At 37.4% G+C, this 13,583-nt stretch overlaps 1 protein-coding gene across 2 annotated transcripts in view; it reads right to left on the bottom strand.

Moving 5' to 3' along the window:
* Positions 1–3,156: 3,156 nt before the first annotated feature.
* Positions 3,157–13,583, bottom strand: part of LOC121390185 (mitofusin-2-like) — a 37,228-nt gene continuing 26,801 nt past the window's right edge. For both annotated transcript variants that reach the window (XM_041521936.1, XM_041521935.1), the window contains exons 14-18: positions 10,555–10,772; positions 8,717–8,854; positions 7,816–8,012; positions 5,667–5,801; positions 3,157–4,031 (exon numbers count right to left, since the gene is read on the bottom strand). In XM_041521936.1, coding sequence (XP_041377870.1) covers positions 3,959–4,031; positions 5,667–5,801; positions 7,816–8,012; positions 8,717–8,854; positions 10,555–10,772 — 761 coding nt within the window. In that variant the 3' untranslated portion in view covers positions 3,157–3,958. The remainder of the gene's footprint in view (positions 4,032–5,666; positions 5,802–7,815; positions 8,013–8,716; positions 8,855–10,554; positions 10,773–13,583) is intronic.

Raw genomic sequence — 13,583 nt, 5'->3', positions numbered from 1 at the left:
AAGGCTGTGGTATGTACTGTCCCGTCTATATGAACGATCCCTTGATCCGCTGACCCAAGCACTTCAGGTGAGTATTGTTTTAACTATTTTACAATATACTTATTTATTTATATTCCTTAGAAAATGAATCTCTTTATGTTCAATGGATTTCTGATCAATCTAATTTTAGTTGTAGGTAACTCATTGTTTTGTTGAGGGTTTTTTTTTTCCCTATACTTTAATTAAAAAAAGTTTTTAAATAGGCCAACAATAATTTGAAATTGTGCTGAGAATATGAATATCTTTGTGTTCAGTAAAGTTCTAATCATCCTAATGTTTGTAGTAAGTAACTAAATAAATGTTTTTTTATATTTTATTTCACCTTCAATACTTTAATTAAAAACAATTTGAAATTAATGGGTCAAAGGGAATATGAAATGTATTTATCCATGTAATACTTCATATATCAAATTTTTAAAATAGGATTTATTTCCTAAACGTAGTATACGTGAATAGAGTAATCAACTATCTATTGTATGGCTACAAAGCTAGGATAGCTCCTCTAAATTCCATACCTAACATAAGCGGATCTAGAGGGGGCCCCAGGGGCCCAAGCCCCCCCCCCCCCTCTAAATTTTACGACAGTTATAATTTTATTATATATTAATTTAAAAAAATTTTACGATCCTCTGCAAACCTCCCCCAAAGTTCCCTTGGCATTCCACCTCATGTCACTGGGTTCCCCCCTAAATGGATTTTCTGCCTAACATTCACTGTAAATATTGCACATAAAAAAAAAATTACTCCAGAAATTTCATTTAATTATAATGATGACAATTTTGCAAATTAATCCTAACAATTATGAAAATTAAAGTTCTAATAATTATAATTCTAAGAATTGATTAACTTTCCAAGCAGTATTTTTATGTATGACAATACATGTAGCTAAGCTTTCAAAAGGCAGTGTGAATTATGTAAATTTATGTAAATGAAGACATGTCAAACAAATCTATATTATATATTCTTTTTCTTGTAAACTTTACCAACAAAAACATAAATAAACTGCACAAAAAAATACTGTATAAGCAACGTAACAAATGTTCTACAAAACAATAATCAAGAAAACTAAATTAAAATAATGAAATTCATGGTGTATATAGTTCACAGCAACAACCATACAACAAAAAGCAACACCATGCAATTTTATATTTTAAAAATCAATAACAATAATTCAATCTTTTAGTTTTCTCACAACTCAATAACAAAAGAACAAGCAGCCGCATAACAAATGAAAACTGTTCTGGTAAAGTTATTTCATTCACGTTTACAAAGTAAAATATAATAAATCTTTTTTTCTGAAAATAGAAGACTAAAGCATTTCATTGCCAAATAAGTAAACATAGTAAAATACAGTTGAAAATTCAAGTCCGAATTTATGAAGATACTTTCTCTTAAAGACAGATGTTTAAGCATTGTAAATACACATGGTTAAAGATGCCATATGTAATTGTAAGTCAAAAACAGGCTACGTAAATTCGACCCTGTATGTTTATAATACATCTTAAAACTGATATCCAGAAGCTTTCAGAAACAGTAAAAATGATATGCATAATAATTTTAAGCCGACTAAAAATGAAGCACGGTGATAAATGGTCCTTTTTATTTTAATTTTTATTTCTTTATTTTTTTCAAAGTAAATATAATTTGTGATATGGGAAAATCGACAATCTAAATGAAAAATGAATGTGTAATATGGGAAAATCTACAACCTGAATGAAAAATGAAAAATGAATGTGTAAAAATTTCCAAATGCAGAACAGCACACACCGTGGAATCACTTTAATTCATGGTCTAATTTTCATGTAATTTGTGTACTAGTGCTGTCAATGAATTTAAGAGCACAAGAAAAATATAATACATGCTTATGTACAATACATGGAACATTTTGTTCAGTATCGTGTCGCAATTTGTTACACAGGTTTCAGACATTGCTGCACAATTATAAATCATTAAGCAGTAGTTACTAATCAATATTCAATTGACAAGAAATATCGCTAATCAAGATTTTGAAAACAAGATGTTCCCTGTAATACAAATTTATAACACTACCTTTTTTTTTTATCCACAAATTTTACTACCAAACGAAATGTTTATTCTATCAAAAAACATAAATTCAAGCCCACGAAATTAAAGGATTTCATAGTACTATGGCCTTTGGTACACTAAATGTGAGCCATTGGTTGAGATGGTTCACCGAGGGGGTTCGATCCTACATCCCAATACACCTCACGCAAAACGTTTACAGCTTAGCTACATCATGGGTGTTTTCACAAACAAATTATAACATATATATTTTTTTTATTATTAATTTAATTAGGTTTTTTTTTTGGGGGGCGGAGGGAGGGGGCGGCAAACTGTAGATGTTCCCATACCATGGTTTACATAACAAATATAAGTTTTTCTACACAAAAAAAGAAGAGTTTGTTTTGTTTAATGACACCACTAGAGCACATTGATTAATTAGTCATTGGCTACTGGATGTCAAACTATTTGTAATTCTGACTCATAGTCATCACAGGAAACCCGCTACATTTTTCTAATGCAGCAAGGGATCCCTTATATGCACTTTCCCACAGACAGGAAAGCACATACCACAGCCTTTGACCAGTTGTGGTGCTCTGGTTGGAATGGAAAAAAAACCCAATCAGTTGAATGAATCCATTGAGGTGGTTCGATCCTGCGATGCAAGCACCTCAAGCGAGCACTCAACCAACTGAGCTAAATCCCGCCCTCTTTTTATACACAAGTAAATGCATGTATAATATAAAGATATGAACTATTTTAAGAGTAACTAGAAGTATTAGTAGCAGTGAGGTCTAATTTTTTAACAAGAACATTTTAAATTCATTATTGAAAAACTTTACTTTTTTTTTCTAGTGTTTTTTTTAGGGGGTACTGTAATACATAATGCTTCTATATTTTATAAATAACACTTCTGTTAGATAATTGTAAAAAAAATAAAAATAATAATAAATAATAATAAAAACCACATCTGCTAATAAAAAACTCAAGTATTAAAGAATACATATGATTAATTATGATAAAAAATGTCTACAAATATTCTACAGGTAACATTTGTTTTGGAAGAATGAAATGGGATTTTTTTTTTGGGGGGGGTTGTTATTTTGCATTTGGTATTTTGTTTTATTTAATATTTATTTTATTTTTTACAATTATTATTATTTTTGCATTAATGCAAGGTCAGAGCTAGCATTTTTCTCAGAGGGGGACGCTGGTAGAAATTAACAGAAGCATCCACTAAGGCAAGAGTATGTGCAATAAAAATTATGATTAGGGAAATCACTGGGTGGTAACTTCGTAACCACCTACCCACTCCCCCTCCTTGCATGTATCGTAGATGGCTCCCCTTACATGGGATCCTCCTATGGGGAGGGTGAGGGGGGGAGGTTCCAATGAGTTTATACCACCCTTAAAACATGAGCAGAAGAAGACATGTTTGCACACTTGAACAAAGACATGTACACACAGAGATGGGCTCCTGAATTTGAAACTCAAGATCTTTGTACACAATCTCTCAGTAAAACTGAACACAGTAGCTCTGCCCATGAAACTGAAAACCGAACACACACATTTCATTCTTGTGTTATAGATGATTCTCCTAGTCCTTTTTAGTATAACTACATGTGTATATATTTACATAGCCTATACAGTCTTGTTTTTGAAAAATTATGTCTATCCAATCACAATAATGTCCCATTCCATCGCGTTGTTCTTTCTCTCAGATCAATGTTATGTCCACTTCCATCACAATATATAATGTCCACTCCTATCACCATTATGTCTACTTCCATCACAATAGTGTCCCCTTCTGTTACAATATTCCCTCTCCCATCAACATTATGTCAACTACAATCACAACATTGTCCACTTCCATCACACTAGATAATGTCTACTTCCATCACAATAGTGTCTGTTTGAGGAACTTGGAAACGAAGCTATTCAGTTCAGTATCAAGCCAATCCGCCTTGTTCCTGAAAATATAAACATATAAAGTTTAAAGAAACATGTTCAAGATTTCAATATATAAAACTAGTACCAATATATCTCACTTTACTCTGTACAGTTGAGTCGAAAATGTATTTGATATGTAATTATCAGGGGTGGGAATTGGTGAACTGTGAAAGAGGAAATCTAGAGGGGTCCCTCAAATTCTTGAAATCCTAGGTTAAAATCTGTGCCATCTGACACATTTTGGATGAAAGGACGATTAAAATGCGAGGAAACGCAATGTTCCATGAGAGGAAAACAGCTGATCCGAGGAGAATTCCCACCCCTGAATTATAGTTATTAAATGAGGCTTTAGTAGCTGCAAACATCTTTAAAATGGAAGCCAAGTCAGAACAAGTCTCTACAAAGTCAAAGGGGTGGGATGTAACCCAGTGGTAAGGGGCTCACTTTATGCGCAGTCGGTTTGGTTTCGATCCCCGTCGGTGGGCCCATTGGGTTATTTCTTGTTCCAGCCAGCACACCACGACTGGTATATCAAAGGCCGTGGTATGTGCTATTCTGTCTATGGGATGGTGCATATAAAAACATCCCTTGCTACTAATGAATAAATGTAGCGGGTTTTCTCTCAAAGATTATGTGATAAAATGACCAAATGTTTGACATCCACTGGCCGATGATTAATAAATCAATGTGCTCTAGTGGTGTCGTTAAACAAAACAAACTTTAACTATAAAGACAAAGTCGGTTTTGTTTAATGACATCACTAGAGCACATTGATATTCTTTTAATGAATAGTGCAATGCACGATTGTTAAACGGAAGGAAGGAAGGAAATGTTTTATTTATTGACACACACAACACATTTTATTTACGGTTATATGGCGTCAGCATTCTTAAACGGATGCTTTGCTTTTGATGTAATATACCAAATGTTTACATGCTAATGACAGTTAAAGTAGAGCAAATTGATTTTATTTATCATCGGCTATTGGATGTCAAACATTCGGTAATTGTGACATATAGTCTTAGAGAGGAAACCGATTTCATTTGTCCATTGGTAGCAAGGGATCTTTTATATGTTATTTTAATACAATTCATTACAGATTTTTTTAAACATAATAAATAGAACTTTTTTTTTTTTTTTTTTAAATACCAGGCAATAGGACATCAAATTTCATGGGAAAGAAGGAAGGAAATGTTTTATTTAATGACACACTCAACACATTTTATTTACGGTTATATGGTGTTGGAAATTTCATGGGACACTTTTTTGGTTCCGTGCCTTGTGAACCCGCCAGAAACTGTTTTTAGGTTCTGTTGAATAGACGTACTCGATAGAATAATGGAAAACTAAATTTTGGTTCCATGATTTTACCGACACACTACCGGAAACGAACTGAAGGCCTGAAATAGCTGTGAATGTGAATAAAACACTAAGTTTTGCAGTAATCAGAACAGTATGTAGAGTGGTTTACATTGTTTCTATATATATTATACATATATGGAGATTAAAAATAAAAGGTTTTTTAAGAGACAACAAATAGCTAAAGTTAAATTTTAAAAATTGCATGGTAGTTGTAGATTTACCACCATTACGGAGTGTCTGAATAACTGAAATTTGTATAACCAAAGTTGACAAATTGTTAACGGCTAAATCACCTCAGAGTTTTAGCTTTTGCGGAGACGTCTTTCAGTTTGGTGATGGCGTTATCGAGTTCCTTTATCTCTTCCTTCAGCTGTTCCTTAGACACGTCCGCCTGGTGGCACAGTTGTGCAAATGTAGACGAGAGTTCCCTGAAATATATATATCCAAGTTAATGACACTAAGCACTGCATAAAGAACTTGCTAATAAAGCTGGTCTGACCCACAGCACTAACTAATGACTGCTGGTAGTATACGATTACAAGTGCCTCTTGACAATGCCGGACGGTAACCAATGAACACTCTTCGAAGTGGTCAGATTAAGCCCACAGCTGGCAGGTGTGTGGCACAAATGGCCTCAAGCATCTATTGCGGTTCGAGAGGAGGACAGAAAAATAAGTTGAACGATAAGGAGCTGCTGCCAGATAGACCGGGAAGAAATAAGATGGAAGTCAAAGGAGGGAAAGAAAAGGGGGCAGTGGGATTATATGTATGTATGTATGTATACTTACTGCTGTACTTGTCTACTTACTGCTGTACTTGGGTATCAAGTTACTGGTGTACTTGGGTATCAAGTTACTGATGCCCTTGGTTATCTACTTCCCACTGTACTTGATTGTGTACTTACTATTGTACTGGTCTATTTACTTCTGTACTTACTGCTGTACCAACTGTCTACTTACTGCTGTACCGACTGTCTACTTACTGCTGTACCGTCTGTCTACTTACTGATGTACCGACTGTCTACTTACTGCTGTACCGTCTGTCTCCGACTGTCTACTTACTGCTGTACCATCTGTCTACTTACTGCAATACCGTCTACTTACTGCTGTACCGTCTGTCTACTTACTGCTGTACCGTCTGTCTACTTACTGCTGTACCATCTGTCTACTTACTGCTGTACCTGACTGTCTACTCACTGCTGTACCTGACTGTCTACTTACTGCTGTACCGACTGTCTACTTACTGCTGTACTATCTGTCTACTTACTGTTGTACTGACTGTCTACTCACTGCTGTACCTGACTGTCTACTCACTGCTGTACCGACTCTACTCACTGCTGTACCGACTGTCTACTTACTGCTGTACTGTCTACTTACTGATGTACCGACTGTCTACTCACTGCTGTACCTGACTGTCTACTTACTGCTGTACCGTCTGTCTACTTACTGCAATACCGTCTACTTACTGCTGTACCGTCTGTCTACTTACTGCTGTACCATCTGTCTACTTACTGCTGTACCTGACTGTCTACTCACTGCTGTACCTGACTGTCTACTTACTGCTGTACCGTCTGTCTACTTACTGCTGTACTATCTGTCTACTTACTGTTGTACTGACTGTCTACTCACTGCTGTACCTGACTGTCTACTCACTGCTGTACCGACTCTACTCACTGCTGTACCGACTGTCTACTTACTGCTGTACCGACTGTCTACTTACTGCTGTACCGACTGTCTACTTACTGATGTACCGACTGTCTACTTACTGCTGTACCGTCTGTCTCCGACTGTCTCCTTACTGCTGTACCGTCTGTCTACTTACTGCAATACCGTCTACTTACTGCAATACCGTCTACTTACTGCTGTACCGACTGTCTACTTACTGCTGTACCATCTGTCTACTTACTGCTGTACTGTCTGTCTACTTACTGCTGTACTATCTGTCTACTTACTGTTGTACTGACTGTCTACTCACTGCTGTACCTGACTGTCTACTCACTGCTGTACCGACTGTCTACTCACTGCTGTACCGACTGTCTACTTACTGCTGTACCGTCTGTCTACTAACTGCTGTACCGTCTGTCTACTGTCTACTTACTGCTGTACCGTCTACTGACTACTGTACCGTCTGTTTACTTACTGCTGTACCTGATTGTCTACTTACTGCTGTACTTGACTGTCTACTTACTGTTATACTGTCTGTCTACTTATTGCCGTACCGACAGTCTACTTACTGATGTACTGACCATCTACTTACTGATGTACTGTCTACTTACTGCTGTACCATCTGTCTACTTACTGATGTACTGTCTACTTACGGCTGTACTGACTGTCTACTTACGGCTGTACTGACTGTCTACTTACTGCTGTACTATCTTACTGCTGTACTGTCTACTTACTACTGTACTGTGTCTACTTACTGCTGTACCGACTGTCTACTTACTGCTGTACTTGGTGGCTGCAGTTGGAGCTTGTGAGGTCGACGATGAGTCTCAGTTTACTGCTGGCGTACTCAACGTATTGCTGTTTGAATGCACGCTCCCTCGCCTTGGTGGTCCACGTCAGTCGCTCGTACAGATACAACAGACCATACAGTGCCGCAGTGACACCAATCACCTTCCACCCAGCGGCCTTGATGCCCTGCAAAAATAAACATACCGAAAAAATCAGGAAATGTTAGCAGCGGCCTTCATACCCAGCAAATATAAACATATTGATAAAATGAGGAAATGTTAGCGAGCATAAAATATTAGTGAATTTAGTGAGCCCATACAAAATGCTAGTACAGTAAAGTACACTTATAATGAACATGCTTTGAACGAACTACTGCATAGAATGAACTGATCATAAAGTTCCACTTTTATCTCCCTATACATTAATAACCAACTTGTGCAACTGTGTACAACAAACTACTGCTGTAACGAAGTAATTATCATATTCCCTTCTGGTTCGTTAACAGAGTACTTTACCGTATTTCCTGATGCTAATCTTGATGATATATAACTATTTATTAAACATGTATGAATTGACAGTGCAGAATGTTTTTGTTTTGTTAAATAAGATGCACAATATACTTTCAAATAAGAAATCAGAAAAACCCCACCCAAAAACCACATCAGTACCAACAACTGTCACATAGAGAACATGAAAGTTTCTGCTAGATTAATACATTTAATCTATAAGTTTAGTTATCTAAACTAAACTAAGGTTATCTTGAACGGTTTAAAAGTGGTGCTCCAGAAACACTTTTGAACAAATGGACAGACCGATGATGCCCGTTTCAATATCCCCTACAAATTGCACAGTGATTGATAAAGAAAAGACTATGACCGCATGATACACACCACTCCGGCAATGACGACGACTCCAAGCGTAGATCTGGACGACAGCGATACAAACGTGCTGAGGAGTGAGGCGACAATCTCGTCCTGCTGAGACAGCGGACTGTGAGACTCTGACGGGGGAGCAATCGGCTGGCCGAGCTGAAAGAAGAAATGAGAAGTTTCTTTTAAACTGCAGTTTCCTGCTACCAAAATTAGAACATCACTCAATCAAGGTTCGAAATTAACAGGGACTTAAAAGGGACTAGCTGGAGGAAGTAAATGCTGGTAAATAAAAAACCCATAAGCATTTTAATAACCAGCTGCAAAAGCAGGTTTTGCTTGCCATCTTTCTTTCTTTCTTTTGTTTTTCACAAATACAAAGATTATTATACAAGCTTGTGTGTTGTACTGATTTTACAAAACGAATGTCCTGATTCTTGCATTGCCAGAGCGAGAGCGAGGGTAATAGATGAATCGTGACATGAGTTTCGTAAGATTAGTACGATTCACACCTGGGTGTAATACGTGAATCGTGACATGAGTTTCGTAAGATTAGTACGACTCACACCTGGGTGTAATACATGAATCGTGACATGAGTTTCGTAAGATTAGTACGACTCACACCTGGGTGTAATACGTGAATCGTGACATGAGTTTCGTAAGATTAGTACGATTCACACCTGGGTGTAATACGTGAATCGTGACATGAGTTTTGTAAGATTAGTACGATTCACACCTGGGTGTAATACATGAATCGTGACATGAGTTTTGTAAGATCAGTACGATTCACACCTGGGTGTAATAATTTCTTCATTATCCATATTACTAATGGGCGGGATGTAGCCCAGTGCTAAATCGCTCGCTTGATGCACAGTCAGTTTTGGACTGATCCCCGTCGGTGGCCCCATTGGGCTATTTCTTGTCCCAGCCACCACAACTGATATATGAAAGGTTGTGGTATGTGCTATCCTGTCTGTGGGATGGTACATATAAAAGAATCCCTTGCAACTAATGGAAAAATGTAGCGAGTTTTCTCTGAGACTATGTCAAAATGACCAAATGTTTGACATCCAATAGACTCCAGTGGTGTTGTTAAACAAAACAAACTTTCTTTCCATATTACTATTGTTATATTATTTTTTTTATGAATAACAAGGACAGTCTAAAAATGTTTCAACCACAACTAGGAGATGACAAAATGTCGTATTTCACATACATTGGACTGGGTAAGCAACGTCATATTTCACATACATTGGACTGGGTAAGCAACGTCATATTTCACATACATTGGACTGGGTAAGCAACGTCATATTTCACATACATGGACTGGGTAAGCAACGTCATATTTCACATACATTGGACTGGGTAAGCAACGTCATATTTCACATACATTGGACTGGGTAAGCAACGTCATATTTCACACACATTGGACTGGGTAAGCAACGTCATATTAAAAGTTTGTTTTTGTTTAAAGACACCACCAGAGCACATTGATTTATCCATCATCGGCTATTGAATGTCAAACATTTAGAAATTCTGACATATCAGAGGAAACCCGCTACATTTTTCCATTAGCGGCAAGGGATCTTTTATATGCACTTTCCCACGGCCACGAGAAAAATGTCATGTTATGACGTCGCTTGCCAGAATTATGTCATTAGCCCTTGTTATTGCATAGGTGCTTCATATGTTGTTTATTAACTGGGTTATGTTGAACCATGTGGATCATAAATATCAAGAAATTCCAATTTTCAGGATTATTAATATAAATTCTAATTTTAGTCAAAAAACTTCTGTGTTGTTGTTGAAAAACGTTACACAGACTGTGACTGTAAGGACAGTATACAATGATAACTCACAGCACCAGCAGTTCCAAAGAGAGCAGCCCGTGCACCCTTGGCTCCCAGGAACCTTTGCATCAACGCAGTGGGCCCCAGTGAAAACTTAAAATGAATATCCTCCTGGAAGTCGGCACACAGATTTCGGCAGTCGAGTCTGTAGGCAATCTCAAAATCGCGCTTGGGAACATTGAAGATCTGTTGTTTTCTTTCTTCAGGCAGGATGGACAGCAATCGATCTGAAAGAAAAAAGAAAGAAATGTTTTATTTAACGATGTACTCAACACATTTTATTTACGGTTATATGGCATCAGACATATGGTTAAGGACCACAGATATTGAGAGAGGAAACCCGTTGTTGCTACTTCGTGGGCTACCCTTTTCGATTAGCAGCAAGGGATCTTTTATATGCACCTTCCCAAAGACAGGGTAGTACATACCACGGCCTTTGATATACCACTTATGGTGCACTGGCTGGAACAGGAAATAGCCCAAAGGGACCACTGATGGGGATCGATCCCACACCGACCGTGCATCGAGCAAGACCTATGCCACTGGGATATGTCCCGCCGCTATAATCGATCTGAAGTGAAAGAAAAAACTAAAAACTGACACAGATTATAGATCAAATGATATAAATAATAATGAAGTGTATTTAAAAATGTTAAAAATCTCTGACAAAAGATTCCTGAAGTACACATTAAATGACTTTTGTGATACCAGAAACACATTAAACAAGAGAGTAATTAATTTAATGGCGAACAAGCTGCAAAGGTCAAACATATTTAAAGTAAACGTTTGTTACACTGAATGACACCACTAGATTTATTAATCCTCAGATATCGACTATAACAAAAAACCCAGTCTTCAAAAAACCAACTAGTTTTCCATTAGCAGCAAGGGATCTATAGTGTGCACAGACAGGACAGCACATACCACTATCTTTGATATACCAACTCTAGAGCACTGGCTGGAATTGGGGGGGGGGGCACAAAAGGGGATTTTTTCACTGTATAATAATTAAAGTACAACTAATACAGAATAAGTAAGTTTCCACTTGCTGAGACTTGAGGGAGAGAGAGAGAGAGAGAGAGAGAGAGAGAGAGAGAGAGAGAGAGAGAGAGACAGACAAAGACAGATATAGAGTCAGGCAGATGACAGACAGAGATAGAGAGAGATAAAAAGAAAGGGAGAAATGCAGTAAGAGAAAGGACAGAAAGGGAGGAATGCAGTAAGAGAAAGAGAGCGAAAGAGAGAAAGAGTGAGACTGACAGACACAAACACATCTCTGTTTATTGTTTAATCACTATTAATCTTTAACCTGTCCTGGAAAAAAAAAGGGAGAGAAAAAAGACAATTTACAAAGCCTGTTTATGTCTTATATGCCTGTAACCATATTTACATATATTTACAATGCTAAAAACAGGCTTAATAAATTTGGCCTTTAATATTTATGCTCAGAATTGTGTGCCAGAACCTTAATGTGATATAATCATAAAAATAAATTATTAATATAAAAAAGCTACTCCCCCAACCTTAGCCACATATATGTAACAAAACAGTGACATCAATACGAGGTAACTGGCATATTATATTAAAACAGGTAATACTTTGAAATATATTCTTCATTTTCACTGAACAGGCTTGTCAACTAGCCCATAACCAGTAAATTTCACTGGCTAATAAAATCATAATTTACAGATTAACTGGATACTAACATTTCAAAATCTGGTATCCCACCTGAGAATTTAGTATTATATGGTATCCCGGTGGGATACTGGGTTCTTGAAGTCTGGTATCCAAAATTAAATTCTGGTATCCCCGAGATATCGGGATACCGTTAATCTCGAACACTGCAGGTGTTAGAAACAAGTGCTTAACATAGCCACCTACTTTGAAAATTAAATGAACACCTTGTGTCTTGTAATAAAACTTTGAGAAAAAAATGTTTTTAGGTCATCAAGATTTGAGTAAAAATAATAAGTAGTTACAAAGACCAAACACACAACACCATTAATAAGCACACTGATTGTTACATGACAAATAAAAATGATGCACACATAAAAACAAAACAAAATGGAAAATTGGGGCTTCAACCTATAATCCATCACTTTCAGTCAGGGCCATACCTAATGTGAGTGTGTGTGTGTGTGGGTGGGGGGTAGGTGGTATCAAGAAATAAGTTATTATTTTAGTTAAAAAGTGCCCCTTTTGTTCACTAGTAGCTAGGGATCTTTAAAAGCATTTTCCCAGGCAGGGCAGTACATACCATGACTTTTAATACACGTCAATAGGCTTTGATTAGGAGATGGGAAAAACCCTCAACTAGTCCAGAGGAGATTTGATCCTACGACCAAACCACCTCAAACAAGTGTTCTACTGACCAAGCTAGATACTGCAGTTCAGCAAACCGACTATAAACATTGCAACACATTCCGCTCTCATGCAGTGAGACTGTCAGGAACATCTCCTGTCATTTTGAGGTAATTACCAACTTCAACAAAGCACCTATGGTTGGTTGGTAGTTGATTTTATCACAGCATCACACACTGTCCATGTCACAAACATCACCTGTCAGCTAGAGGAAATGACAAACTTCAACAAACCACCTATGGTTGGTTGGTTTTATCAGTGTCATGCACTGTATATGTCACAAACATCACTTGTCATCTTCAACAAACCATCTATGGTTGATTGGTTGGTTGATTTTAATCACAGTGTTACAAACCATCACCTGTCATCTAGAAGTAATTACCAACTTCAACAAACTAACCGGCCTCGGTGGTGTAGTGGTTATGCCATCGGACCCGAGGCTGGTAGGTACTGGGTTCGTATCCCACTTGAGGCAATGGAGGATTTTTCATGCCAGTACCGGGTCTAACCCAGAGTGAGTGCACCGCTAGGCTCATTGGGTAGGTGTAAGGCCACATACGGAGAGATTCACCCACTTCACGGGTGCGATTATGGGTGTGTCTCCCAAGTGCATGACCTCACATGGGGGATGATTACCCGGCATGCAATGCGGATTCAGAATACCCCGGGCTTGGGTG

The sequence above is a fragment of the Gigantopelta aegis genome, chromosome 15, assembly GCF_016097555.1.
Source record: "Gigantopelta aegis isolate Gae_Host chromosome 15, Gae_host_genome, whole genome shotgun sequence".
Lineage (NCBI taxonomy): Eukaryota > Metazoa > Mollusca > Gastropoda > Neomphalida > Peltospiridae > Gigantopelta > Gigantopelta aegis.
The sequence above is the reverse complement of the archived record's forward strand: the minus strand, read 5'-3'. Positions and strand labels throughout refer to the sequence as shown.